This window comes from Natrix helvetica (assembly GCF_964273705.1).
Source record: "Natrix helvetica genome assembly, chromosome: 1".
NCBI lineage: Eukaryota > Metazoa > Chordata > Lepidosauria > Squamata > Natricidae > Natrix > Natrix helvetica.
In genome coordinates, this window is record NC_138548.1 from 127942274 (window position 1) to 127970152 (window position 27879).

At 39.0% G+C, this 27879-nt stretch overlaps 1 protein-coding gene and 1 long non-coding RNA gene across 3 annotated transcripts; one reads left to right on the forward strand and one right to left on the reverse strand.

Moving 5' to 3' along the window:
• LOC309383442 (protein lifeguard 3-like) lies at positions 1-22393 on the forward strand. Its single transcript, XM_081936002.1, has 12 exons — positions 1-171; positions 3472-3551; positions 4297-4382; positions 5675-5739; positions 7194-7247; positions 8596-8646; positions 10521-10560; positions 14695-14732; positions 18443-18530; positions 19110-19205; positions 19752-19805; positions 20815-22393. Exons 2-12 carry the CDS (start codon positions 3497-3499, stop codon positions 20956-20958), a joined length of 771 nt encoding a protein of 256 aa, XP_081792128.1. The 5' UTR covers positions 1-171; positions 3472-3496; the 3' UTR covers positions 20959-22393.
• LOC309383445 lies at positions 22180-27817 on the reverse strand. Of its 2 annotated transcripts, none has more exons than XR_014173844.1 (3): positions 27697-27817; positions 25031-25229; positions 22180-24336 (listed from the first exon to the last, which is right to left on the reverse strand). It is a non-coding gene; the product is annotated as an uncharacterized lncRNA (long non-coding RNA). The 2 variants fall into 2 exon arrangements; XR_014173845.1 differs by lacking the exon at positions 27697-27817 and adding an exon at positions 27336-27627.
• Between the last annotated feature and the right edge of the window lie 62 nt (positions 27818-27879).

Sequence of the window (27879 nt, forward strand, 5' to 3'; positions counted from 1 at the left end):
AAAAACAATAGGAAGTTGATCAAAAAGTCCCTTGAGGGGGGGTTTCCCACGCAGACATACTTTTGCTCCCCGGTTGTCTGAATTCCACCAATCCACGATCGACCGCAATTTAAAAGCAGCAGAATTTGGAAAGACCTTCCGAGGAGGCCTGGAGGAAGGGACGCGCCGCGGGTAAGGATTCTGGGGCACAAGCGTGTGGAGTCTTGCCGCAATCATCTAAACAAAGGTTACTATGCCTAGGAGGATGGGAGCCTTTCGCCTCGGCGTGGAGAGCTGGCTCTTTACTTCTTATCTGGGATTCGAGAACGATCCCAGAGTTCGATCAGGTTCGATTCCACGGGGGTAGCAACTAGGCTGCCGTTACTGGAGCTTCCCAAGTAAACAGACCGTAGTCGGTGTCCGTGCGCGATCCCTTTAGACCGAGTGGTACGTAACTTAGCCTGCGGAGCGGGGTAAGAGGTGGTAGAGGTGGCCCCGTGTAACGGATGCAACTTGAATTGGGAGCCTACTGTGGATTCAGTATTGGGCTCCATCGCTCTTTTCTCGCGGTGCAGTCTGGTTCTTTTGACCTGGCTGGCGAGATGTTGAATAAAGCAGGAAGGAAGGACCAGACCCGGTGTTCGTTAAATTAAGGATTAGATAGGGATGGAGGAGTTCACTCAAAAGGCATCTTGTCTTTCCCTCTGTAATAAATGTTGAACTTGGGGAAAGGAAGGAGGGGGAAAAGAAGGAGAGTGAGAGAAGAAAGGAAAGAGAACCCAGGAAGGAAATTCTGGTAAAATACCCTTAATGAGGTACAGCAATTGCATGATAACCACTGGTTAGCAGTGTTAGATGTTGCTGAAGTAGCAAAAAAGGGGGGGAGGGAAAGGGGGGGTCAGGTTTAGTCATGTTAGACTTGCATTAGGTTGCCCCAGGGACTCCTTGGATAAAGGAACACAACAATGTTGATTCTCAACACAAGGATGGGTAGAACTCACAGGCTAAAGAGATGGTTTCCTATAGAACATTATACAGTGCCAACAGATTTTGGGCCCTAACTTTGAAATCTTTTATCAGGAGATGTTTAAATCTGATACTTTGACAGCTTCTTTTAATGAAGTTTATAATCTTTACCACAGATAAGTATGAATTACACAAGTGACAGGCCTGTTTCCTTAGTGAATCTGATTGTTGTTATACACCTATGTATTTTTATTAGAGATCTGACGTTTAAAATGCAGCATTGGTTCCTGTGATGTAATCAATACGGTAAAGTTTCTTTTTAACAGACAGAAGTTTTTTTCATGCATTACAGTAATTTTATTCTGGAAGGTTCATGGGATTTTCTAGATGTTTTTTCGAAAGTATAAGAGCATAACAGAGTTGGAAGGGACCTTGGAGGTCTTCTAATCCAACCCTCTGCTCAAACAGGAGACCCTATACCATTTCAGATCAATGGCTGTCCAATCTCTTCTTAAAATACCTCCAGTGTTGGAGTACCCACAACTTCTGGAGGCAAGATCTTCCACTGCATAATGAATATGTATATGAATTATCCATCCTTCCGAGGTCAGTAAAATGAGGGCCCAGATTGTTGAGGGTAATATGCTCTGTAAATCACTTAGGAGAGGGCTGTAAAGTATTGTGAAGCAGTATAGAAGTCTAAATGCTATTGCTATATGAATGGTTTGGAAATTGATAAGACAGCAGTAGAAACAGATGCTGCACATTCTTATAATTGTCAAGAAACATTCATAATGTAAGTCTGGAAAGTCCTGCATTTGTGATCATATCACAGCTGCAGTTTTTAGAAGAGAGATCCCTCCAATGGCACTTTCTCTTTCTCACTTGTGTGATCTGATTTTTATGTGTGGTCAGTTTCAGGAGGTAAAGTTTACTGGGTTCAATCCTTGTATCTAAAGTAGTTGTTACCCAAGGGGAAACATGACGAACAAAAATCTAAAATTTGGGCGTATGCTTCATATTTACTTTTGCTTCCTTAAAATGGAGTTAGAAACATTCTAACCCACAAGTATGGGTGGGGGAGGTTTCCTCAGTTGTTGTGATTTCATCTTTTTATGGCAAGTAGACAATAGGTCACAAAGAACTAAAAATAAGTGAATGTATTGAATAAATACTCATATTTATTTAACTGGCCTGTTTTTCTTTCTTTTCATTTCTAATTGGACACTAACATACATATTTCTAAGTGGTTAATAGCTTCCAAATGTGCTCTCCATAGAGACATTTGTATCTATTTTTTCCTCTCACCTTCACAAATGTTCATACTGTATTATATATCATATTTCCATAGTAATGTTTTAAATTGCTGTTTATTGCAAACATCCTAAAATTTAGTAGAGAATTGGTGGGATAAACATATTAAATACATAATACCAGTTGGTAAGATACAGACATTTGCTTATGCAGCAGTGAGTTCTGAAAACATATATTTGAATACCCCCTAAAACCCTATATGTCCCTTTTAAGGACAGGCAGAAAATAGTTGGTGACCTGTTGATCAATTTTAAAGTAATTCACAATGGTTTCTGAGTTATCTAGTAATGTGAACAACCCCGAACTTCCTGCTTTCAATCTTGGGAGAATTTTGGGAATGGCCTTTTATATAAAGAGACTTGTGATGGCTTGCACTAATCAAAAATTCAATATCAAAATATTCTCTTAGATTCTCAGTTCCATATTTCTTACACTTACCTGTCTGCCTCAGTTCATTGTTTAGTTCAACTTTATTTATATAAGTGGAGTTTTTTTTTCCACTTAGCAACAAATTGCAAACTAGATCTCATAAGCAGAAATTTGATTTTGTCACATACCAGTTTTGTGGACAAGCATGAAATGAAATATTGTCAAAAATATTAATGATAGCAAACGCTCTGTTCATTATTGTTCTAAGCAAATGGTCTCCTCTGCTTATTTTTGCAAGCAAAGGTCAAACTCACATTTATCATCTCTTATCCTTAGTCATTATTTTTATTTCTTGCAAACTATTTGGGGGAGGTTATTTTTTTATTTCTTGCAAACTATTTGGGGGAGTCTAGTGCTAGCCAAATGCAGTATTAAGTTTTAATTCACTTTGCTGCTTGGTATTGTTGTTTTTTTGGTATTAAAATTTTATTCTCAGATTTTATGTGTTTTAAATAAGCCATTCAAAATATTAACCACATCAGTAAGACAGCTACCTTCCTTGGGCATACTTGCATCCTAGCACATTATCTCTAGGCTTGGACAACAAGTTACCTTAGACTAAAGGTAGTAGTGAAAATTCAGCCATTACCTTGACATAAACCATTGCTTTTAAGGTGTAAAAATAATTATTATTTGTTTGGACATAGCATTTTATAGGAATAAAACAATTGTAGGTTTTGAACATGAATTTAGTCTATGTTTCATATACTGTGTGTGTTTGTACATTTTTGTGTATGGGCATGTATCAGTTTTAAGCATCTTAAACTTCACTTACTTTCCCAGGTGCTATACACCAGCCAGGGACAACATGGAAACTCTTGATCCTCCACCCCCCTATGATGACAAGAGGTCTGGAGCTGAAGGTGGGAGAACACAATCAGCACAGTCAATTTACATGAAAAGGATGTTAAATGAAAATATTTTAAAGGGTTAAGAGATAGGAGAAACATGTTGGTGGGAAAACTGTGACTTAGGAATGTAAATAGAGGGCCAAACTAGACAGGAAGTGTTAAATGCATATTTTTCTTTAGAATTGAGAGGAGGCTGTTACTGTGTACTAATCCGTGGATAATAAATTATTTTAAAAAGGAGTAGGTTCAGCCATTGTCGTAATTTGTATCCAGATAAATACATAAAGCACTGCTACTGTCAACGCCTAAAGCGTTTCCATGACTACTATCAACTTGAGAAGGGGGAGGGGGGGAAACTGCCATGCATACTTTTGGCCAGAGTAAAAATCTCTTATTTCTGTACTGGGATGTGAAGGCACATGTCCAGAACCCTGCCATAACGTCCTGTTGGAGAATGTGATTGATGACCTCAGTCAGAGGGGAGGGGGCACAGGGGTAAAGTTCAGACGCCATTAAGTGGGATTTAGTTTCGGCTACACAGAAGTCCGTGCCAAGATGTTAGTCCTAATAAATGAATGGGTTTTTTTTTAACTTTGTCTCGGGGCTCGTAAATTAATTAGGCCAACTCTTCGAAACTTCACAGCTACAATCATGCCTAAGAGATCTACTATGGAACCATCCTATCACAACTACAATTGCCATTTTTTCTCATAGATAGGGTTCATTGATGTTGCCCTTTTCCCTCCTCTCTTAACAGGTGATAGAAGTTGCGAGATGGAAGAAGGGGACTTCCGAATTGCATATTGGGTGGAAAAAAATGTTAGGCAAGCCTTCATTCGCAAGGTAAGTCTGACACCAGCCCTCTGACGTAGGCTGGAGCAGGCAATCAACTATGAGATTGGCTAAAATAACAGAATCTTACAAATCTGCTTTTCCCGCTTCTTATACTCCATTGAATGGAGGAGGTGTCTGCCTGAGGAACTTTCAAATGTTAGTTCATTATTCTGGGCTTTAAAATGTTTCAAACCCTTTTGCTTAGGGAGTAGCTCCTGTTTATTTCCCTCAGGTTGTCTTCCTTACATTCTACGTATATTTATGCAAACTACAGAATAGAGCTGAACAACGTACGGCCCACCAAGCAGCCTTGTGTGGTCTGCTAGTATTTTTTTTTAGTCAATAATTTTGCCCAAAAGATGTGTTGCTAAGTGCTTCCAATGCCTTGATGTTGCCACTCTTTACTTTACTTTACTTTACTTTATTTGAACTTTTATACCACCCCCTCTCCCAAAAGGGACTCGGGGCGGTGTACAGTCAAATTAAAACACATAAATACATAGAAAATACAAACATAGTTAAATATAAGTACCTAAAAGAGGAGGCTATAAAAAACTGTACTTAAAGCAAAGTAGTTAAAACAATATTTAAAATAACCCCTAAAAATACCCAATTAAAAATATCTGCCAGGAGGTAGAATAAGACTATGAATGGGCCAAGCCGGCTAAACGGAACAGGTGAGTCTTCAGTTTTTGTCGGAAGGAGCGGAAGTCGGTGGTGGTTCTGATATCGGGGGGGAGGTCATTCCAGAGGGTTGGGCCCATCACAGAGAAGGCTCTACTCCTAGGTGCCGCCTGTTGGCATTGCTTAGTGGACGGCACCAGGAGGAGTCCCTCCCTGTGAGAGCGAATTGGTCGCAGGGAAGTATGTGGTAGGATGCGATCCCGCAAGTAACTAGGTCCTGTGCCATGGAGCGCTTTAAAGATGGTAATTAACACCTTGAAACGCACCCGAAAGACCACAGGCAGCCAGTGCAGCTCGCGCAGGAGCGGTGTTACGTGGGAGTACCTAGTACTCCCCATAATAGCCCGCGCGGCTGCGTTCTGGACTAGCTGCAGTCTTCGAGCGCGTCCCAAGGGAAGCCCCATGTAGGGGGCTAATAACAGTTGACTGATGCACCGGGTATTTCTCGGTTGAGAAAACATGTAGCAAGATTAAAATATTCCATATAATTCAGCAAAAGGCTTTCATTCTTGTACCAATTCTTGCTACATTGCTGCGGGAGCATCTGAATATGATCACCCACAACTTGGTCTTTGTTTTACATTTTGAATTCGCGTCTCTTTTGTCTTCGCAAACAGGTTTACAGCATCATCACCCTTCAGTTACTACTGACTGTGGCAATTGTTGCCATCTTCACCTTTGTGTAAGTGTTCATGGGTCCAAGAAAGGCAAAGCCATGTGGGTGGACATGGGACTGAGAATGTGTGATGAGCAATGACTACTGACACTCCTCCAGACTTATCTATCAGGCTTAAACACAGAGAAGGGATGCATCTTTCCTCCTTTTTTGGCTTCCCCCTTCCCCTTTATCCTACTACTGTGTCTGATTGTATGAAGATAAATTATATTAACTCCAGGGGAGCAGGGGGAACCTTAGCTCCTGATGCTCCAAAGCCTTCTGAAGCTTGCCATGTTATCAAAGAAGCAATGGTGATGGCAATAGCAGTTATATACCGCCTCACAGTGCTTTTACAGCCCTCTCTAAGTGGTTTACAGAGTCAGCATATTGCCCTCAACAATCTGGCTTCTCATTTTACCGGCTTTGGAAGGATGGAAGGCTGAGTCAGCCTTGAGCCTGGTGAGATTCCATCTGCCAAATTGCAGGCAGCCGGCAGTCAACAGAAGTAGCTTGCAGTACTGCATTCTAACCACTGCGCCACCGCGGCTCATCATTGTATGATGCTTTCAGTGGCAGACTTCCCTCTCTATTTTGGGACAGTATATTTTTTTAGATCCCTTCAAAGATTATTATTTCTGAGATGTTCTAAAGATAGGGATTAGAATTTGTTTCTTTACTTTTATTTGGGTTTTTTTAATCCCACCTTTATTGTTTTTATAAATAGCTCAAGGTAGCAAACATACCTAATGCCCCTTCTTCTTCCTATTTTCCTTATAACAATAACCCAGTGAGGTGGGTTGGTCTGAGAGAGAAGGACTGGCCCAAGGTCACCCATCCAGCTTAGATGCCTAAAGCCAGACGAGAACCCTCTATGGCAGTGGATCTCAACCTTCCTAATTCTGTGACCCTTTAATACAGTTCCTCATGTTGAGGTGACCCCCAACCATAAGATTATTTTATGTTTTCCATTTTTTTTTTGAAAATATGAGTTTTCCAATGACCTTAGGCGACCCCTATGAAAGGGTCGTTCAAGCCACAAAGGGGTCCCGACCCACAGGTTGAGAACCACTGCTCTATGGACTAGTAGAGCCATTGGTATATACAGTTCATTCAAGCAGCAGTGAAGAAATGTACTTCCCTTTGGCTCTTTTTTGTTCATGCACGAGAAGCTTATAGACATGCAAAAACGTAGGTAAACTTGGTAAGGGAATATCTATTTGCTTGAAGGCCTCTTCTTTGCATTAGGTATCTGTTTCAGTAATTGCATACCAAAAATACATAGTGAATACAGGCTAATCAGCAGCTAGATACAAGCCAAGCTCTGGGTGTAGCCCAGTTAATGGGTAAGTTATTAGTGTTCTTGACCACAAAAGGGAACATGAAACTGTAAAATAATCTTAATGGAATTTTGGGCTAACTTAGGTCAAAAGTGGTTGGCAGTCCAGTAATACTTGATCTCATGTCATTCTTCTCCACAGGACTCCTGTGAACACTTACGTGGTCAATCACATTCCAATCTATTATACATCTTAGTAAGTATTAGTCAAAATGTCATTGGTGATCTTTGCTGTAATCTTCCCTAACTTAGTGCCTTTTGGATGTATTGATAATACAGTCAAAGAACTCCAAGCCATAAGGGAAAGTACAGGTAGTCCTCGAATTATGACTGTTCATTCAGCAACTGTTCAAAGTTATAATGGTGCTGCACATGGGGACGTATAACTTTCCACATGAATTTACAGCCATTGCAGCTGCCCTGCAGTCATATGATTGTGATCTGGACTCTTGGCAACCTATTTGCATTTAAAATGGGATGGCAAGTCCTCCATCATATACTTGCCATTTGCAATTTTCCCTGTTGATTTCATCAGAAAGCAGCAAGGAAGCTGGCAAGCTGCTGCCACAGGACATCTTCTGGTTTCTGGGGATTGGCTGGAAAAGGTCCATCAGGATCCTTCAGGATCTTTTTTTCAGTGAACATCTTGGAGAGTGGAAGGGCTTTCTGTCAGATTGATTTCACCCCACGTGGGGCGGAATGCCTCTGCAAAGCAGCCCTTCTCAAAGAAGATGACTGGAATCGTTCACTTCCTGTACCATAATGAATACTTGACAAGTTGTATCCTTTAAGATTCTCTGCTCCACTCTGACTTCCTTCACCACCGCTCGTAAGTACATTTGATATCACTTTTCAGAGGAAATTCTGTATTTTTCAGAGTATAAGACATACCTTTTTTCCCTCAAAAAAGAGGGTGAAAATCTGGATGTGTCTTATACAGCATTTTGGCCTCCCAAAACCCTGTGCCCTTCACAAAAATGGACATGCAGAGGGTTTGGGAGGCCTGCAAAGTGCTCCTGGGGGCTGGGGAGGACAAAAATGAGCAGAAAACGAGCTGTGTTTTCCTTGTTTTTGGCCCCCGTCCCCGTCCCCGTCCCCAGGAGCACTCTACAAGCTTCCTAAAGGCTATGCATGCCCTTATTTTGGCCAAAAAATGTGCCAATTTTCATGAAAAACAAGTTGCTTTTTGCTCACCACCCCCCAGCCCCGAAGAGCACTTTGCAGGTCTCTCAAATTATCTCCCCATTTTTCACAAAAAATGAGAAGTGCAGAGGGTTTGGGAGGTCTGCAGAGTGCAAAACCTTTTTTTTTTAATTTTACCTCTTCAATATCATGGTACATCTTATACTCAGGTGTGTCTTATACTCTGAAAAATACAGTATGTCCTACCTTGTTAACTTGGCATAGTCTCCTAAAATCTCTGATAAAACTTTAATATATATGTTCAATTGTATGGCTTAAAGGACTTTCATTGAAAAAAAGTTTACTAAATGTAAGAGGGCAGCTTGCTGTTTGCAATAATTTGTCTTTTTCTATCTTTCCAGTGTTGTATTTTTGATCTGTTACCTGGTGCTGGTGTTTTGTCAAAAGATCCAGTAAGTATCCCTCACAGGTACCATCTGTGATTTTATGGTGCATCACATTCAAAATCTGTTGGGAATTCTAGAATGAAGGATAGAGAAAGGGTTTAAAAGGTTGGCATTCTGGCTATGGAAATACAGCCTTGATAGATGATTTCTGCCCCCCTCCTTTTTTTTTTTTGCTCTGCAGTAGAACTGAGAGATGTAAAAATGAGGCCTGGATGAGGCACTTCTCTTATTTGCAAATAATGGATGTATACATACAACAGTCATATTCATAGGTTTAGGATTGTTGCAGTTAAAAAATAAATTTGCATGAAAAGCAGAATAATAAAAATCAAAAGGCTTAGAGTAGGTAAGCAATCAAAAATACAGGTACAGTAGTCCTCGACTTACAACCACAATTGATCCCAAAATTTATGTTGCTAAGTGAGGAATTTGTTAAGTGAGTTTTGCTCCAGTTATATGACTTTTCTTGCTACATTTTTCAAGCGAATCGCTGCAGTTGTTAAATTAATAACACCGTTGTTAAGTGAATCTGGCTTCCCCATTGACTTTGCTTGCCAGGAGGTCCCAAAAGGTGATCACATGGACCCAGGACACTGCAACTTCCATAAATATATAAGCCAATTGTCAAGCATCTGAATGCAAATCATGGGGGCATGGGGATGCTGCAACAGTCATAAATGTGAAAAAAGGTCATAAGTCACTTTTTTCAGTGCTGTTGTAACTTTGAATGTTATAAGTCGAGGACTACTTGCAATGCAAGTTTTGTCTATAGGATGGTTATACACTAGTATTGCAATGAAGGTGCACTGTCACAACTCAGCGATCCAAAAGACTTCAGGAAAAAAAGTTGCGTATTCAGAGGAACTGTAGTGTAAAACAACTTTCTATCATAGAGAATCACCTGTATAATCCTTGTAAATATTGTGTTCCCCTGAAAATACGACCTACCCTGAAAATAAGTCCTGCCCTATTTTTCCGTATGCACCTAATATAAGCCCTACCCTCAAAATAAGCCTTAAGTGTAAGGGGTGGGCGTGGCCAGCATAGGAGGTTTCAAGCATGTGGGGACCAACGATGTCTGGTAGCAGCTGCAGCCTGCACAGCACAGGTGAGTTGAGTACCTGTGCAAGCAGCAAGCGGAAGCAGAGGCAGGGGGAGGCAGGCAATGCAGACGTGTTGCTTAGGCTGTGGGAAAGCCAAGCGGCGGTGGGCTGATCTTCACACTTCTTGACTTGCCTGCAACTGACACATCCCATTGGGATCACTTGCTTTACGCTTCATGCCTTCCGCTCTGCGCAGCCCGAGTGCGCTGACCAAGGGATCAGCGGGCTGCAGCTGCTGCCGGATACCGTTGGTCATTAGTAGGGAAGCCATTAACCTTTTTTTCTAGATGACTTTAAAAGATTTTCATTCAATTACTTTTTCCGCCTAGCGTTTCTTTTAGTTTTTACAGTTTCTGTGCAGGCTTTTTAAATGTTTTTTTTTATTGTTTGTATCCTTTAATAGCTCAAGGTGGCAAACATATCCAGCACACTTTCCTCATCCTATTATCCCACAACAATAACCCAGTAAAGTCAGGATGCAGAATATTTTTCAGGTTAACGTTTTAAAGTTACAGTGGCTTTGCTTAGGAATGATGAAGCCAGAAATCAAAACGTAGCTTTTTAAAATCTTGGTTTGGGAGCTTTCGCCTGCTAAATAACTTACCAATTTTTCTCTGAAGAAGCTTCTAATAGAATTGTCCTGCTAAGGAAACTGCTTGGGATAGAATAGAACATGTGGAAGTCTGGTATAACTTTGAAAACATTTTACCAAAATATACTTTTCCTTAAAGTGGGACCATTTGTATGGGCACTGACTCATTCTCTGGTCTTTTTCAGGCGACGATTTCCATGGAACATAATCCTTATGACAATTTTTGTAAGTGGTAGATTGATGTTATAGGTTGGGCTAAATTTAGTAGATATGATATCCCTAACATGGGGAGACCTGAATTATTGGCAAAAGAGCCTATGATAGGAATTAAAGAGTGAATTATTATATTTGCATTATTACAAAATCTTCAAGTAAAAATTAATTGCAGATTATTATAACACTTGGCAGGAAAATGATTTCATAGCCTCCAAACAACAAGTGTTTCCTTACATTCAGAGAAATTATCTATCTAAACAGTGTATCTTTCTCTTTTAAACAAATACATTGACAAAGTTTGTTATTGAGGGGGGAAATGGCATAATCTAATGCTAACAATTTGGAATTGGGCTAAACTGGGACACCTAGGCCATTAACTAGTACAAGTTTTAGAAATCATCTAATACCTGTACAGAAAGATCAGCATTAATTGCCAGTTGTTAACTGCGCAATTTAAGGTATTTATATTAATGGTATATGACCTAATTAAGAATAACCATTTCTTTCATTACGGATTTGTCCAATTGTTATCATCTGTATTTGGACCCATGAAAGAATGTTTCACTTGAGCTTCTTCCAGATTATGAATCTTCATGGGAGTAATTTTTGCTTCTTTGGTCTTAGTTTTAGAATCTAAAAGTTTCTACAGAAAAATACAGAGGGAAAATCTCATTACTATTGAAAAGGAAAGTAGGGTGAGGTTTAGGGTTATGGCTGGGTGTTTGGAATCAGAGTAAAAAATTAATGCTATAAAGATTACTAGGTTTTCTAAGGAAAGCGAGGGTGACAGATTTTCATTTGCATTACTTTAGGGTCCACAGTAAAATACATGGAAAAATACCATTGCAAATGAAAATGAAACTTGGGTTAAAGCAGTGCTTCTCAATTATTTTCTGTCATGCCCCCCCTAGGAAGAAGAAAACATTTCGCGCCCCCCCCCCCCCGCGCGACTGTAAATAGTATCATTTGTCTATAAAATTGTTATAAGTACACCTCTGCATATCATAGCACACCGGTCTTTCCTCGTCTCCCACCGTAGTCACATGCTTTCTTTCCTCTTTCCCTCTTACTTGTCTATCCTTCCTTCCACCCTCCCTTCCTCCTTCCCTTCCTTCCTGCCTCCCTTCCAGTTCCCTCCTTCCTCTTTCCCCCTGCCTGCCTGCCTTCTTTCCCTCCTGCTTATCTATGCTTTCTTCCTTCCTTGCACCTCCCTCCCTTCTGCCTGCCTGCCTTCTTTCCTCTTTCCCTATCCTCCTATCCTTCCTGTCTCCCTCCCTCCTTCCCTGCCTCCCTTCCAGTTCCATTCTTCCCTCCTTCCTTCTGCCTCCTTCCTGCCTGCTTGCCTTCTTTCGTCTTTCCCTCCGGCGTGTCTGCTTTTCTTTCCTTCCTTCCACCTCCCTTCTGCCCTCCTGCTTTCTTTCCACTTTCCCTCTTGCTTGTCTATCCTTACTCCCTCCTCCCCTTCTTCCCTCCCTCCCTGCCAGCAGCTCCTCCAGCATCCCAGCTGGAAGCAGCAGCACAACAGTCACCGTTACCAGGGGCGAAGGGGTGGCGGTGGCAAGATCGGGCGACCGCCGCCCCTTTGTCCCTTCCCCAACAGCGGCTGTTGCGCTTCCGCTTCCAGACAGAATGCTGGCGGTGGAGCTGCTGGCGGGGAGGCAAGCTACGCGGTGGCGAAGACGGGCAGTCCCATGCTTCCCTCCCTCCCACCCCCTCCCGAGCAGGCTTCTTGCACAGCTCCAGCCCGCGGCTCCAATGAAAATCCACAGTCCGAAGTGCTGCCACTTCCAGGCGGGATATATTATGCCTCGCCCACGCCTTCGCCGCCGTTGCACCCAGATGGAAAGGGAGCCTTCGCGCCCCCCTTTACAGAGCCTCGCGCCCCCCCAGGGGGGCGCGCCCCACTATTTGAGAACCGCTGGGTTAAAGTCAGTGTTAGGGTTCAGCCTACTTGTAGTCAGAGCTAAAAAACTAACCCTAGGGATAGATTCTTAGACGTTTTCAGAGGAAAGTGATTGTAACAACTTTTCGTTTGGAGTTATTTGTAGACCACAGTAAAAAGCATGGGAAAATCCCATTGGCTTTTGAAAAGGAAACTACAGTTAGGGTTAGGATTGCGGTTACGGTTAGGGTTAGGTTTACTTGGAGTTTTGGCCAAAAATTAATCCTAGGGATATATTCTTAGGGGTTTTCTAAGGAAAGCATCATTGACAGCTTTTCGTTTGGACTTATTTGTGGTCCTGAGTAAAATGTAAAATGTGTGGGAAAATCCCATTGCCATTGAAAATGAAACTATGGGTACAGTTAGGGTTAGGTCTACTTGGCGTCATGGCTGAAAACTAAGTCTAGAGATAGATTTTTAATGGTTTTCTGAAGAAAGCATCAGTCATTGCTTTTCTTTTAAAGTTGTCTATAGTCCAGGATAAAATACATGAGGAAATCCCATTGCCAATGAAAATGAAATTAGGATTAGGGTTAGGTCTATTTGATGTCATGGCCGAAAACTAATTCTAGGGATAGATTCTTAATAGTTTCCTAAGGAAAGGGTCAGTTACGGCTTTCATTTCAGACTTGTTTGTGGCCCAGAATAAAATACATGGGGAAATCCCATTTCCAATGAAAATGAAATTGAGTTTAGAGTTAGGGTTAAGTCTACTTGGTGTCATGGGCGAAAACTAATGCTAGGGATAATAACAGTTTTCTAAGAAAAGCTTCCGTTTCAGACTTGTTTGTGTTCCAGAGTAAAATACATGCGAAAATCCCATTGCTAATGAAAATGAAAGTAGGGTTTGGGTTAGGGTTAGGTCTTTTGGCTTCATGGCCAAAATGTAATGCCAGGGAAAGATTCTCAACAGATTTGAGTTAGGGTTAGGGTTTCAAAGGGTAGGATCAGTTACAGCTTTCATTTCGGAATTGTTTATGGTCCAGAGTAAAATACATGGAAAAATCCCATTGCCAATGAAAATGAAAGTAGGGTTAGGGTTAGGTCTACCCTACTTATAGGGTAGATCTAATCCTATAAGTCATAGCCAAAAATTAATACTAGGGATAGATTCTTAATGGTTTTCTAATGCAAGTATCAGTGATGGCTTTTCTTTCAAAGTTTTTTGTCGTCCAGAATTAAATACATGGGGAAATCCCCTTGCCATTGAAAATGAAAGTAGGATTAGGATTAAGTCGGTTTGGAGTCATGGTGAAAACTAATGCTACGGATAGATTCTTAGCGGTTTTCCAAGGAAAGCTCAGAGAAACCTTTTCTTTCAGATTTGTTTGTGGTCCAGAATAAAATACTTGGGAAAGCTGCATTGCCATTTCAAATGAAATTAGGGGTAGGGCTAGGGCTAGAGTTAGGGTTAGGTCTATTTGGCGTCATGGCAGGAAACTAAAGCTAGGAATACATTATTTGTGCTTTTGTAAGAAAACTGTTACAGCTTTTCTTTCGGACTTGTTTGTGGTCCACAGTAAAATACGTGGAAAGGTCTTATTGCTGTTGAAAATGAAACTAGGGCTAGTGTTAGAGTTGGAGTTAGGTTTAGCGTTAGGTCTACTTGGAGTTAGGATGGAAAAATAATGCTAGGGATAGATTTAAGAATTTTTCTTAGTAAATTGATATTTGCACATGTAAAACAAGCAGCCATCCACACCGAACTAAAAGAATCTCTAAATTAATTAAGTCATAAGTTTTATATTCATTCCATTTTTTGGTTACTATTTCTTCAGCAAAGGTTAGTGATTTCATTTTATATTTTTCAAAAAGAGACTTGTTTAATTTTGTATAATTTACTCCTCCAACACAATATTTTGAATGATAGTTCTTTAATCTTTGGCTATATAGTAATAATATTTTTAAAAGTATGAAGTGAAATACATTAAAGTGGGGAATTTGCCCTTATTATTTCTGTCTGCATGGCTGCTCAATTTCTATGGAATGTATTTGATTAAACAAACTGCATTTTTAACAGGACTGATTATTCTTATTTCAAATGATACAAATGCTTAAATCTAGGCTTGCTTGTTAATTTATGTATGTTCAGTTCTGAATGGGGAGGGAAAAAGCTGCAATGGAATAATACATATAGCCAATATTGTACTATATACGTAATGCTTTGCTAATTTTCTATTCTGTTTTGCTTTTTTCCCTAGACATTGTCTTTGGGATATATGACAGGCACCATTGCTAGGTACTGTACATTGGGAGTAAATGAGAATGATAAGTGTACAATGGGGATAAGAAAGCTGGATTTTCTCAAAAGATAATGGTGAAGTGTTGAATGATTATTACTAGAAAATGGATAATAGCCATAGGCTTGGCAAATAAAGCCTCTTATTTCCTTAAAAGTACCAACAAACTCTTTTTTCATTTTTTGTTATAAATACATCATTGCCATCAGTGATTGGGCATTATATTAAGAGACTTTATAATGGTTTTGTCATTGGCTGTTGGGTGGCTAAGGCCTCTTTTAATATAAAAATAAAGCAGATTTCCTTCCTGTGTAAGATTTTGTACTAAAAGCATTATAGAATTTGCATCTGGAAACATTCTGAAGAACGATTGAATGACTTTATTTAAGAGCCTGTTGTGAAATTTGAAAAATAGCACAGTAACATTTCTGGAAAAGTTCTGCCTTAACTTGAGTAATATGGTTCTCAGTAAGGTGAGATTCAAATGAGTCACATGGTGCATAAGAATATCTTGAAAGTTTCTTCAGAAACTATAGTGTCTTAGATTGATGTGAAGAATATTCAGGTCATCTGTTTATCCTACAGTAGTGCCAGTAATTGATACCAATTGATAGTTTTTATTTTTAAAATGTATACTGGCTTGGATTGGGAATATCTACCAGTTTTGCAATCAATCAGGGAGACCTTTCTCAATATCCATTGAAGATTGCAAGTAGAAGTCTGGATATCCTCATTATGATCACTATCTATGTGTCTTATAAGAATTTTTGTAATCTTTGTAAATCTTATATACAGTAATAATAAAATGTATTAATGATATCCTTTTTTAATAAAGTTTTTTATTTTTTTATTTTCATAGCAAATAACCATATGTATACTATTATATAACCAACATTATATTATATTGTTAAATGTTTACATCAATTCGTCTTATCACCAACTCCCAAAAACAATTATTGCCTCTTCTGCTCTCCATACACTATATTTGTGCGTTCACTTTCTTCTCCCTCTCTCCTCCTCCTCCCTACCTCCTTTCTTCCCTCTGTCGTCCTACTCTTCTCTACTTCTCCTTCCTCTCTCCTTCTCCTCTCTCCCCTTTCCACTCCTTCTTTCTCTCCTCTTCTTCCCCCCTGCCCTCTCTCCTATCCCTCTCTTCTTCCCTTACCTCTCTCCTCTACTTCGCACTCTTCATTTCATTTACTTGGTGCATTTCAGCCTCAGAGAGAGCTGCATTTTATGTTGATGGTATTTATAATTCCATTTCAATATACATATTTAATTTTAACTTATATCTTCCTCCTTTTTTAAAAGAAAAAAAAAGTATACATATATAGTAATTATATTTTTAACACACGCACACACCCCAGCCTATTTTTCACCGAGATGTAGACCTGGTTACGATTCCCAGCTATTCTCATCATTATATTTATATAGTTTATGCATCCTTACATGCCCCAAATTTGTAGTTCTGTCTTTATAATCTCAATAATTTTCCATTATAAGTATATTTCATATTCCCCCTCTATTTTTCTATATCTTAACTTAGCTTACCCTTAATTGTCTTTAAATAACAATCCTTACTGTTCAAATATTCATTACAATTCCAGTAATCTACTATGTAGAATAACAAGTAGTATACACTTCACTTTGTTCATCATCTTAAGAGTTCTATGTGTTCATATTTCATATATTTTAACCTTTATTTAATTATCTTTATCATATTCAATCAATTAGCGTCAGTTTAATTATCATATATAGGAGTAAACCACATATCTCAACTTTATATTTCCCATATAACAATTTCTAATTGTCTGATTTTTTCCTAGTAAGTCTTTTGTCCCACTTCTATATTCCTGTCTTCTCCCTTTTCTTTGTTTTGACATGTCCACCCTCTTCAATTTTCCCCAAGCCACTGTCAAACCCAGTGAAATCTTTTGTATTTCCCTTTATTGGGGCATAACCCCCCTCTTCAGTTTTCCCTATGCCACTATCAAACTCAGTGACATATTTTGTCTGCTTTTTTATTTCTTTTTGTTGGGACACATCCCCCCTTTTCAATTTTCCCTATACCACTGTCAAACCCAATGAAGTTTTTTGTCTGCTTTTTATTTTCCACCGTTTCTACTCCTTCATTATCCCTCCCCCTTCTTCCTTCACTTCTTCCTTCAGTTCCTGCTTCTCTGAGTTCAAAATTCTATTTAGACTTGCTTTTAATGATTTATGCATATTTTTTATAATTTCATGTAGTTCTTCAAATTCCCACCTTTCCATAATGTCCAGTTCCAAAATTACAGTTAGTTATACAGTTCTTATTTCAGAGTTCTGGTCCCACCTTAAATTTAGCTAATTCAGCTAATGGGAAGAGGAAGAGAGGTGAGAGCTATCTTGATCCTTTGTTCTCCCTCCGGCAAAAAAAAAAAAAACCCTTCATATTTTCCCAGCCTTTGATTTTATTCCCCTCCCCCTTGTTACCTTAATGTCCAGTTCCAAAATTACAGTTAGTTATGCAGTTCTTATTTCAGAGTTCTGGTCCACCTTAAATTTAGCTAATTTAAGTAATGTGAAGAGGAAGAGAGGCAGGAGCCATCTACATCCTTTGTTTTCCCTCCGGCAAAAAAAAAACTTTGTATTTTCCCAGTTCTTGATTTTATTATTATTTTTTCCCCTTGTTACCTTCCACCTCTCGTTGGTTAGAGTTGCTTAATATATATTAATTGGAACGAACTCAAATATGGCAAATCTCCTTGATATGTTTCTCTTCGCCTCCTGCTTTTTTCCAAATTCTCATTTATGACAATTGGTTAATTAAAACTCCTGCTCAGGGTTTTACATTTTATTCGCTGCACAGACAAGATTAGGTTATAAGTGAGAAATAGTGTTTTTTTTCTTGATTCCCCCCCACCTCATTGTTACATTCCATTTCTCATTAATTGGAGTTGCTTAAGATATGTTAGTTAGTAGAAACTAGAACGAAGCAAATCTCCTCAGTGTGTTTTTGGTTTCCGTTTCACCCTCCTAATCTCTTTTAAAGACACAATCTTTTCAAATCCAAATTCAAAGTTTGTGTTTGAATGGATTTATCACTTCTTTGCTTTCTCCTTTCTCCAAATTGTTTAAAGAAAATGTCTCTTTTGGGGCTAGTGATTTAACCCTCCATTTTTCTTTTCTTTTCCTTTCTTTTCTCTCTCTCTCTCTCTCTCTCTCTCTCTCTCTCTCTCTCTCTCTCTCTCTCTCTCTCTCTCTTTCTTTCTTTCTTCCAAATCCTGATCTTTCCATCAATATTATTTATACTCTCAAGGTTCTTTGCCTTTTCCAAATTCTGATTTGTGACTGTTGGTTAATTAGATCTTCTTACCAGATTTTTCATCCCATCTCCTGCAAGCTCCTGCTCAGTTGCTTTGGCAGAAGCCAGCTTCTTGTGCAGCCATGTTGCCATGCTGCCTGCCCCAATGCCGATTCAGAGAGCAAACCTCTGACCTACGAGAGACCTGTTGCACTCCTTCTGGGTCTGATGAGACGCTGCCCCTTCTTCATCCATCCCCCACAGGGAGGTTCTGATCCAAAACGGTCTCAGCATTGGTTTGTCAGACAGAGTTCATGTGAGACTCTTCAGAGCTCACACTTCCCTCGTCTGTCCAGCTGAAGAACTTCTGGTTGAATCTGATTAATAATATCCTTAAGGCATTTTTTTAACATTCTTATTTTGCAGCATGCATGACACCAAAGCTGTAATCCTTGCTATGATCATCACTACGGTTATAACAATCACTGTCACTGCTTTCTCTTTCCAAACAAAGGTGAGTTGTCTTTGTCATTTTAATATAGTGTAAAAGAGCAAATAGGATAGTCAAGAATGCGTAAAACAAGAAAGACAATCAAGAATGAATTGGCTGCAGGATACTGTACAAAAGTGAGTGGCTAGTATAAAAGAAGCACTCCAAGAATATTTAATTATGTCACGAGAACTAATGAAGATCAAATTACAAAATAAGCATATGAAGAAAGAAAGTGGGTTGAGAGGAAGAGGAAAACCAAAGAGGTCGTGATTGGATGGAGTTGAAGAGATCCTGAAAGAGAGGCAAGAAGTTTAAGGAACAAGAGAAAGTGTGTGAAGCAGTATATGAACATGATGGAAGCAAGGATGGTTTTCAAGGGTGGAAAATGTGAAAAATAGTGCATGGTGTTAGTACAAGCTAGATCAATTTACATTTGATTTTTTTTCTTTTCTCATGACATGCCTTTAAATTCTGTGTCTCATTTCTTACTCATTTTGCATTTATTGGCTACTGTATGTACATATGTATATATGTATCAATGTATGTGTAGAGCAATAAAATGGTGTCACTTATGCTATAATGTATCATTCTCATTGACAGGTGGATCTCACAACCTGGACTGGTTTTTTCTGTATACTGGCAATTGTCCTCTTTGTGAGTTCTATCACCGCTATTATTGTCCTGACATACAAATATGTAAGTGGCTGGAATGGATGACTGGCTTTCATAAGTGTGTGCATTAATTAATATTTACATGTGTTTATATTTGGAACATACCTGCTTTAGGAGCCGCGGTGGCGCGGTGGTTAGAATGCAGTACTGCAGGCTACTTCTGCTGGCTGCCGGCTGCCTGCAATCTGGCAGATTGAATCTCAAGGTTCACTCAGCCTTCCATCCTTCTGAGGTCGGTAAAATGAGGACCCAGATTGTTGGGGGCAATATGATGACTCTGTAAACCGCTTAGAGAGGGCTGTAAAGCCCTGTGAAGAGGTATATAAGTCTAAGTGCTATTGCTATTTAATTGGGAAGCTATGACAGATAATGAATGCTTCCATTTTTTCCCTAAATAATTGTTTCCCCTTCACTTGATTGAGGCGTTTTGAAATTGAGCTTTGGCCTTAACAGATCCCTTCTATTCATAAGTTGTTGTCCCTTAATAATGTCAATGGGGGTTCTCACTGACTGCTTAAACTTCCTCTTGCAGAGCCCTGTAATTAACTGGATCTTACTTATCTTCTGCAGATCTATTGGGTCGATATGCTTTATTCAGCCATTTGTGCCATCATCTTTACCCTGGTTAGTAAAGAATTACTTTCTATGCCCCGAGATGCTTTTTTATGAAAATAATAGGTTTACAGCACTTTGTATGCTCATGTGCTATGCAAAATAAGATTATATAGGTAGTCCTCGATTTATGACCACAATTGAGTCCAAAATTTATATTGCTAAGTGAGATATTTGTTAAATGAATTTTGCCCCATTTTAGGACCGACCTTGCCACAATTGTTAAATGAATCAGTTCAGTTGTTAAGTTAGTAACCCTATCGTTAAGTGAAACTGGCTTCTCCATTGATTTTGCTTGTCAGAAGAAAAAGTGATCACATGACACTCCCAACTCATCACAAATATGAGTCAGTTGCCAAGCGTCCAAATCTTGATTGCATGATCATGGGGATACTGCAAAAGTTATACGTGTGAAAACTTTCATAAGTAACTTTTTCCAGTGCCATTGTAACTTTGAACGATCACTAGGCCAACTGTTGTAAGTCAACAGGACTCCCTGCACCTCAGTAAAACAGCTCAGCAGCTCATTTACTGACTGGCAATGATTCATCAGAACCAGCCTTTATAATATATATAAAAGCAAGTGGGGAACTTGGTAAAATTGTAAATTATTTGATGTGAGGGAATCACTTCTTTGAGCACTTCCAGTTAAAATATGGACAGTGATTAAAAAGTGGATCATTAAGAAGCATCCTTGACATGGGTTATAGGATTGTTAGACACTTCTAAATTGTATGTATGTTTTCTGTGCGTGTACCACTTTGGTACATTAAAAATTTACTGCATTAAATTAAACAATGATCTGGAATTTTGAAATGAAGCTAAGGAATTCAACAGACAAAGAGTATGTTGATAGGATTACAAAAAACGTATTGATCAACACATTTAAAATGAAAATTAAGGAAGTGATGAAGGATGCATGACAAGAAATGATTGGCTGGACACTTGCATCTTTAGAGGTTGGTGTTTTTTTTTTTTTTTTGAACTATGAGACTAATTGCTTCTTTTTTATTTCCTACAGTTCCTTGCATATGATACCCAGTTGCTCTTGGGGAATAAGAGGTTTTCCCTCAGTCCTGAAGATTACATTTATGGAGCAATTCAAATCTACGTAGATGTCATCTACATATTCCTTTCTATTTTAAGACTTGGGGGCAGACGTTAGGGATTTTGTTTTAATGGCAACTTAAGGGACATGTTGCTTTCAGAATATTAGTATCTTTGCCTTCCCCCATATGAATCTTTTTTTGAATATTATCATCATATACACATACTTATAAATTTCCATATTGCTCTTATTTTACTATGCTGTGTGAAATCTTTGCATATTGTATGGAAATATATTAAATATTAAGTTTATTGAACCCAAAGTTTAATAAACTTAAACCCCGTGACATAATTAGTACACTGTCAAAGTGAATGTATGTCCTATGAGATTCATTTGGATTTAATAAGTTTTCCTGCATCAGCATCCATGCCAAAGCTCTTATCTCTATTAAAATTAATTCTTCAGTTAACATAAAAGAATACAACTAGTACATTAATATAGCATACAGCATATAACCATAACATTTTTCTTTTTCTTTCATAGTACATCTACATTGTACATCTAAATCTATATGTATTATGTTCATGGGAGGCTTTGCCTAGCTGTTATCTTTATTAGAATTCTTAAATTAGACCAGAGGTTCCTGTAGGGGTCGCCAAACTTGGTAACTCTTACGACTTGTGGACTCCAACTCCCAGAATTCCTCAGCCAGCCATGCTGGCTAGGGAACTCTGCGACTGGAAGTCCACAAGTCTTAAAGTTGCCAAGTTTGGAAACCCCTGCTCTAGGCCAAGATTCTGTTTTACACAGAGGATTCTTGGATGCTGTTACCTGTAAGAATCTCAAAGAGACAGGGCTGCTGTTGTTTTTCAGTGGTATGACTCCCAATAAGGAAGGGACGAATCCTCTAATAACATAATTCTACCCTGCACTTCCCGGAAGTTACTGTACCAGGGGTGGGCTCCTACCAGTTTAGACCAGTTCGGCTGAACTGGTAATAACTTGGCAGCCTGTGTCGCTGGAACCGGCAGCGGCCCAGGCCTGCCACACCCCCAAACTGGTTCTCTTGGGAGCACTGTCAGCGCCACCATCTTGTTTTTTGCTTCTGCGTAAGCGCAGAGCATTTTTCGTTGCATTGCGCATGCACGTACATCAAACGCGCATGCGTGTCGCGTCCCTGAGCAAACTGGCAGTAGCAGTAGCCAGAACTCACCCCTGTACTGTACACTATAGAAACATCCGAGAGGGACAGTGTTGAAGATTCAGAAGGTTCTGGATTGAAACCTCCAGTCTTCCAGCTTGTAGGCTGTCATTTGTTATATTAGTATTACAAATAAATTGTATGTTTTTTTTAAATATATAATGCTGGCATTTTTATTTGTAATTCCTTTATTAATGATTGCCACAATGAAAAAGATGGTAGGAGTAACCTCCAAGACAGACAGTGTGACGATCCAGAGGGTTCTGCGTTGAGACCTCCAGTCTTCCAGCTTGCAAGCTGACATTTGTCATATTAGTGTTACAAATAAATTGTATGTTTTTTCATATGTAATGCTGGCATTTTTATTTGCAATTCCTTTATTAGTGATTGTCACAATGAAACCTGACTTTTTCAAGCAGCTGATTAAAAAATAAAGCAGGCTAGCTATGGTAATTCAGAACAAGGAAGAGATCACAATGGATAAATTATACGGTTGGCATTCTTCTATCATTGTGCTTTCTTCCCCTTCCCCCGCCCAACTAATTTTACAAGAAACCATTAAGTTGCAAACCATCTTAGATTTATTTGTGAAAGTGCAATTCAATTGTTTGTTTTTTAACACGTATTGGTCTGAGAAGTTACATATTAGTTGTGAAGTGGGAGGTGCTGATTGCATTTATATTCAAGTATCCAACTATGAATAATACATTTTAAATGAAATTTAAGAGTATTGATGGTTTGGGGTGGGGGGAGAGATGTCCTACTAATGAGAATAAAATCCATGTTCGAATAATGGGAAGATTTTGGATATTTGCAATAAGCTATGTTATTTATTTCCTATACTCCTGCAGGTCCAGAGAATGTAGGATCTGGGCCATAGTGTTTGGAACAGATCTATTTCTGGATTAGATTTGTTGATAGCCCTTTTAAAATCTGCACATTTATCTTCAGGCATTGCCACACAAAGAGTGGTAAAGACAAAACAGGGCAAACATCAGTTCCCAGACTAATTAAAATTCACCCATGAACATTGATCTGTGTCATATAAATCATTTTCCATTATAACCATTTGGGGGAAAGTAGGCAATGAACATTTGCAACAGGAAAAAGAAATCAGTGGGGAATAAATCCTTTGAAGTTTTGAAAAAGCCTTAGTGGTCTCATTTGCAGTCAGTTGTTTTTCTTGTGTAGTATCTAAGCAATGAATGATTTATGGAACTGACTAAAGTGACATCTGTTCCTTTTGTCTTGTGTCATAGGACTGTGTTACCATGATACTACGAATTGGAAGCTGTGAGTTTAGCTGGGCCAATGTTGCATTTTCATGAAATAAATGAACATAAAACTTCTGTAGAAAGCAGAAAGTTTAATGAGATGGAAAAACAGTAGTAACAATTTAACAGCAATTACTGCAAACAGAATTTTTCTTCCTAACAATATACTGTTCAGTTTGATACATTAAAAAGGACCCTATAATTTTATCACTATTTTTAGGATCCTAAGACTAGGTTAAAACCTGCATGTGAAATCTGGGTGTTTAGCTTGCCTAACTGTTGGAATGGAATCAATTAGCTTGCCAATCACTCAAAACTACAAGTTTGCTTGGATTCTTCTCAAGTATCTGTAAGAAACTAACCTGCACTTTAAAAATTTTCAAATATTTTAATGAGTTCAATATTTCACATACATTTTGGTAAGGTAGAATGGAGTGATCTGGTTTCATTTGCTAGCCCCAATATGAAGTGATGTAACTGAAAGAACACACAATTATTCAGGCAACATTGCTCACAAAGTAGAAAAAAATGAAGTACAAACTGCTTTGTTGAGTTCTCATGACCCACATTATCACAACTCCTGCAATTTCATCTTCAGTTATCTAGATTTAGCATAAAATCCCTTGGATTTAAGAACACCATAATACACTTAAAGCAGGCCACTGCTTCTTGCTTGAGATACCTCTAATGTTGAGGATTATTGTGGTAATCTTGATGATCATTTATTGATAACTCTGATCTATAGAAATGCAGACTGAGAAATCAGAAACGCTCTGCAGCACAGCACTATGCTCCAATTAAGTATTAGAATTTGAGAATCTGAAGGTAGTAACTTAATGATTGAAGTATACAGTTCAACTGGTCTTCGTGTCTAAATGCGTTCCTGTTCTTTGTGCCAAACTATCTTCTTTACTGGCTGCCATCATCTGTCGGCGAGCTTTCATCTGTTTCACACGTTTTTTTTCCACTTGTCTCTTAGCAAGGAAGAAAAGGGCAAACGCAGAGGGCAAACCAATGACCCTAAAGAGATGAAAATGAGCTAAAATCACTTGGGATGTAGGTTGGAAAAGACATGGGGCTCCAAAGAGACAACTATTTCCTTCCCTTGCACTAAGAAAAAAGTTGGAATTGTATTTAGTTTTCTATTTATTCAATACAAGTTAAGGAATTTGTGGGAAATGTAAGAAATACAATTTTAGAGTGGGAAGATGTAGGTTCTAGGTCACTACGGAGCTCAACAGGGTGATTTCTAGCCAGTCGCTATCTCACAGAATTGATTCTGAAGATAAACATACCTACCATCCTTGGTTTCCAAAGATCATTCTTTTTGCTAAGCACTAGGATTAAATCAAATTTTATCATCTTGTTTTTACAGTGAAGAAAAGGTTTCAGAGTAGAATGGGAAAAGAAAGCTGTTTCCATTCCTACTCTAGGAAGCTCCCAAAGGAAAAATTTCCACCGTTAAAATTCTCCCAAGTTTTTAATAGTTTCTTCAGTGTCAAAATGACCAAATTTTGATGAACAAAAGTTGGGCCATTGCAGGATATTTAAAGGGTGAGAATTATAGGGATTTGCTTCCTTACCTCATTAAAAAAAGGCTAAAAGTGAGCCATTACAAATCAGTCGTTTTGTCATTGAATTCTGCCAAGACAACCTCAGAGGGAAATCATGGGATGACTATCACATATCACAGAATGATAAAAGCAATGCTCACCAAGCAATAGCAACGGGGTTAGGACCGGTCTTGAACCTTCTTGGGGCATTGTATTCTACATGTCTGTATGTTTGTTCACCAGTCTGTGCTTTCTTCTGCATTTCTTCCAAACATCTTCGGCTACTGTGAAAAGATTGAATGTCCATTCGAAAAGGCACCATTATGCACGGTGACTGTTTCAATGTGACAGGAAGGAAGCCTGTAAAGGAAACAAAATAAAAAATGCCAAGATGTGGAAAACCACATCAAACTTGGTATGCACAGTAGTTAAAATGCAATAATCTGGACAAACTCTGCCCTCAGCCTGGAGTTCAATACTGACAGGGCTCAAGGTTGACTCAGCCTTCCATTCTTCTAAGGTTGGTAAAATGAGGACCCAGATTGTTGGGGGCAATAGGCAAATACCGGTAATGCTTCTACATTGTAAATTGCCCAGAGTGCTGCAAAGTGCTATGGGGGCAGTATAGAAGCCTAAATACTATCACTATTCTTTTAATGATTGGTAGCTCAAAAGCCTTGTTTTGCTCACCTATTTATTTTGCCTGACAGCCCACAAAGAAAAATGTCTCACTTCTCAATCATTTCCAGATATTGAAAAACAAGCCTCATTTTTTTTCATGTGGAACAATTATAGGATGTTCTAATAGAAATTTATGTTTTTAGCTCAGGGTTGAACTGTGGAGTTCTTGGTATGCTCTGAGATTGGTTGAGTTTGGGAGACATTTCATAAATCAACTAGGTAATATCAGTGCAAATGGGGGGGGGGGGCTTGCCCTGCCAGTTTTCATAAGATGTACTTCCCTCCTAGTTGGGTCCTTGATTGGTGTATTGCCTTCTCCTGATTGTCTGGTGCTGATTCCTGCTTATCTGAATGTGGGCTGCTGAAGGAGATGTGTTCTAGTCTTTCTCTTTATCCTTCCTCGGTTTTTCATTGTCTGTTTTGAATGGTGTATAAGTGTGGTTTCTATAAGTAAACCAAACTTAGAACACCAAGAACATGGCTGACTTAGAGAGTGGTATGATGGATATTCTGCAGCCATTGTTTAATGCTTTGTAATGTGCCACTACAGTGTTCCAATTATAGCATGTGGTCATAATTGGAACACTGTAGTGGCACATTACAAAGCATTAAACAATGGCTGCAGAATATCCATCATACCACTCTCTAAGTCAGCCATGTGCAACTTGTGGCCTAGATAGCTAGTAATGTAGATGGCTAGTAATGTGGTCCCACAAGGTAATAATAATAATAACAAATAATATATATTTGTTTTCGTAGATTTTCACGGGTGTAGGTATGCTGGTTTTGTTGTATTCGGGTCTTTTCCCGTGTAAGGTTGATATTGTCTTTGCAACGTTTCGGCGGGATCTCAACTGATAAGGAACAGAGCCCGTGGCTTAGTGGCTAAAACTCCTGCCTAAGATATATACAGCCCGGGTTCAAATCCCAGTAAGGGTATGGCTAGCTGATGAGAGCTAATTAGCTCGAAATAGATCTATACTAGTCTCCCTTTATTTATTTATCAGTACAAATACATATACATATACATATATATATATATATATATATATATATATATATATATATATATATATATATATATATATATATATATATATATATATATATATATATATATATATATATATATATATATATATATATATATATATATATATATATATATATATAATTTGTGTGTGTGTGTGTGTTTTCTCGTAGATTTTCACGGGTGTAGGTTTGCTGCTTTTGTTGTATTCCAGTCTTTTCCCGTGTAGGATTATATATATATTAATAATTATAAATATATATAAAAAAGCTGTGGTGGGGCAGTAGTTAGAATGCAATGGTGCAGGTTACTTCTGCTGGCTGCCGGCTGCCTGCAATTTAGCAGTTCAAATCTCACTAGGTTCAAGGTTGACTCAGCCTTCCATCCTTCCGAGGTGGGTAAAAGGAGAACCCTGATTGTTGGCGGCAATATATGCTGCTTAGTGAGGGCTGTAAAGCACTGTGAAGCAGTATATAAGTCTAAATGTTATTGCTATTAACTCAAATGGGCTGGATGTGCACATGACAACCTAAAGCTAAGCCATAATCCCCTGTTTTCCAAACCTCAGTATATGGCATCTGGCTCTCCTTCACACCTATAAAATATAGAAAGCCAAAGCTGCCGCTTTATTTGAACAAATAAGTCTCTCTCTTAGCTACTCTACCTCCAGGGTAGAAAACATGAGCAAAGCCTACTATCGTCCTCCTGAAAAGCAATAAAAATTAGCAAGCAAGGGGGAAAGGTCTCTCTTTCACCTGCAGATAGCCCCGGAGATGACCTTGGAGAAACTTTTGGGAGATTTTACAACACGTGCAAAAAGATGCTTTGAGCCTGAGAAACAGGGAAAGTTAAGAGGAAGAGCCGTCGATTGATTCTGCCCTGATTCTCCCTGAGAAATAAAGAGGGAGGAAAGGACGGAAAAATAACAGCCAGGCTTCTCAGGAATCAGTTCCTCTATAGCCTATATATTAATAAATGCAGTTCGGGTCAAATTTGCAGAGTCTGTTCCAGATCACACTCCCCTCTCAAGAAACAATGAAACCTTTCCCTTAGTTCGCCCGAGCCAACCTCCCTTCTTTCCGCTACAGGGACGCCCAAAGGTCGTGCCTTTCCTACCGAGCTTCCGAAAGCAAAGCGATGCCATCTTGACAGGCATCTCTCTCTCCTACTGCCTGCTGGGTAGCAAACGAACGGGGAGGAGGAACCTGAAACTACAACTCCCGTGACGCCCTTCGCCTCCTTGGTAAACGAAGGGCGGTGAAAGGCCGGGGGGGGCGGGTCTTCCTAGGCACGTCAGGT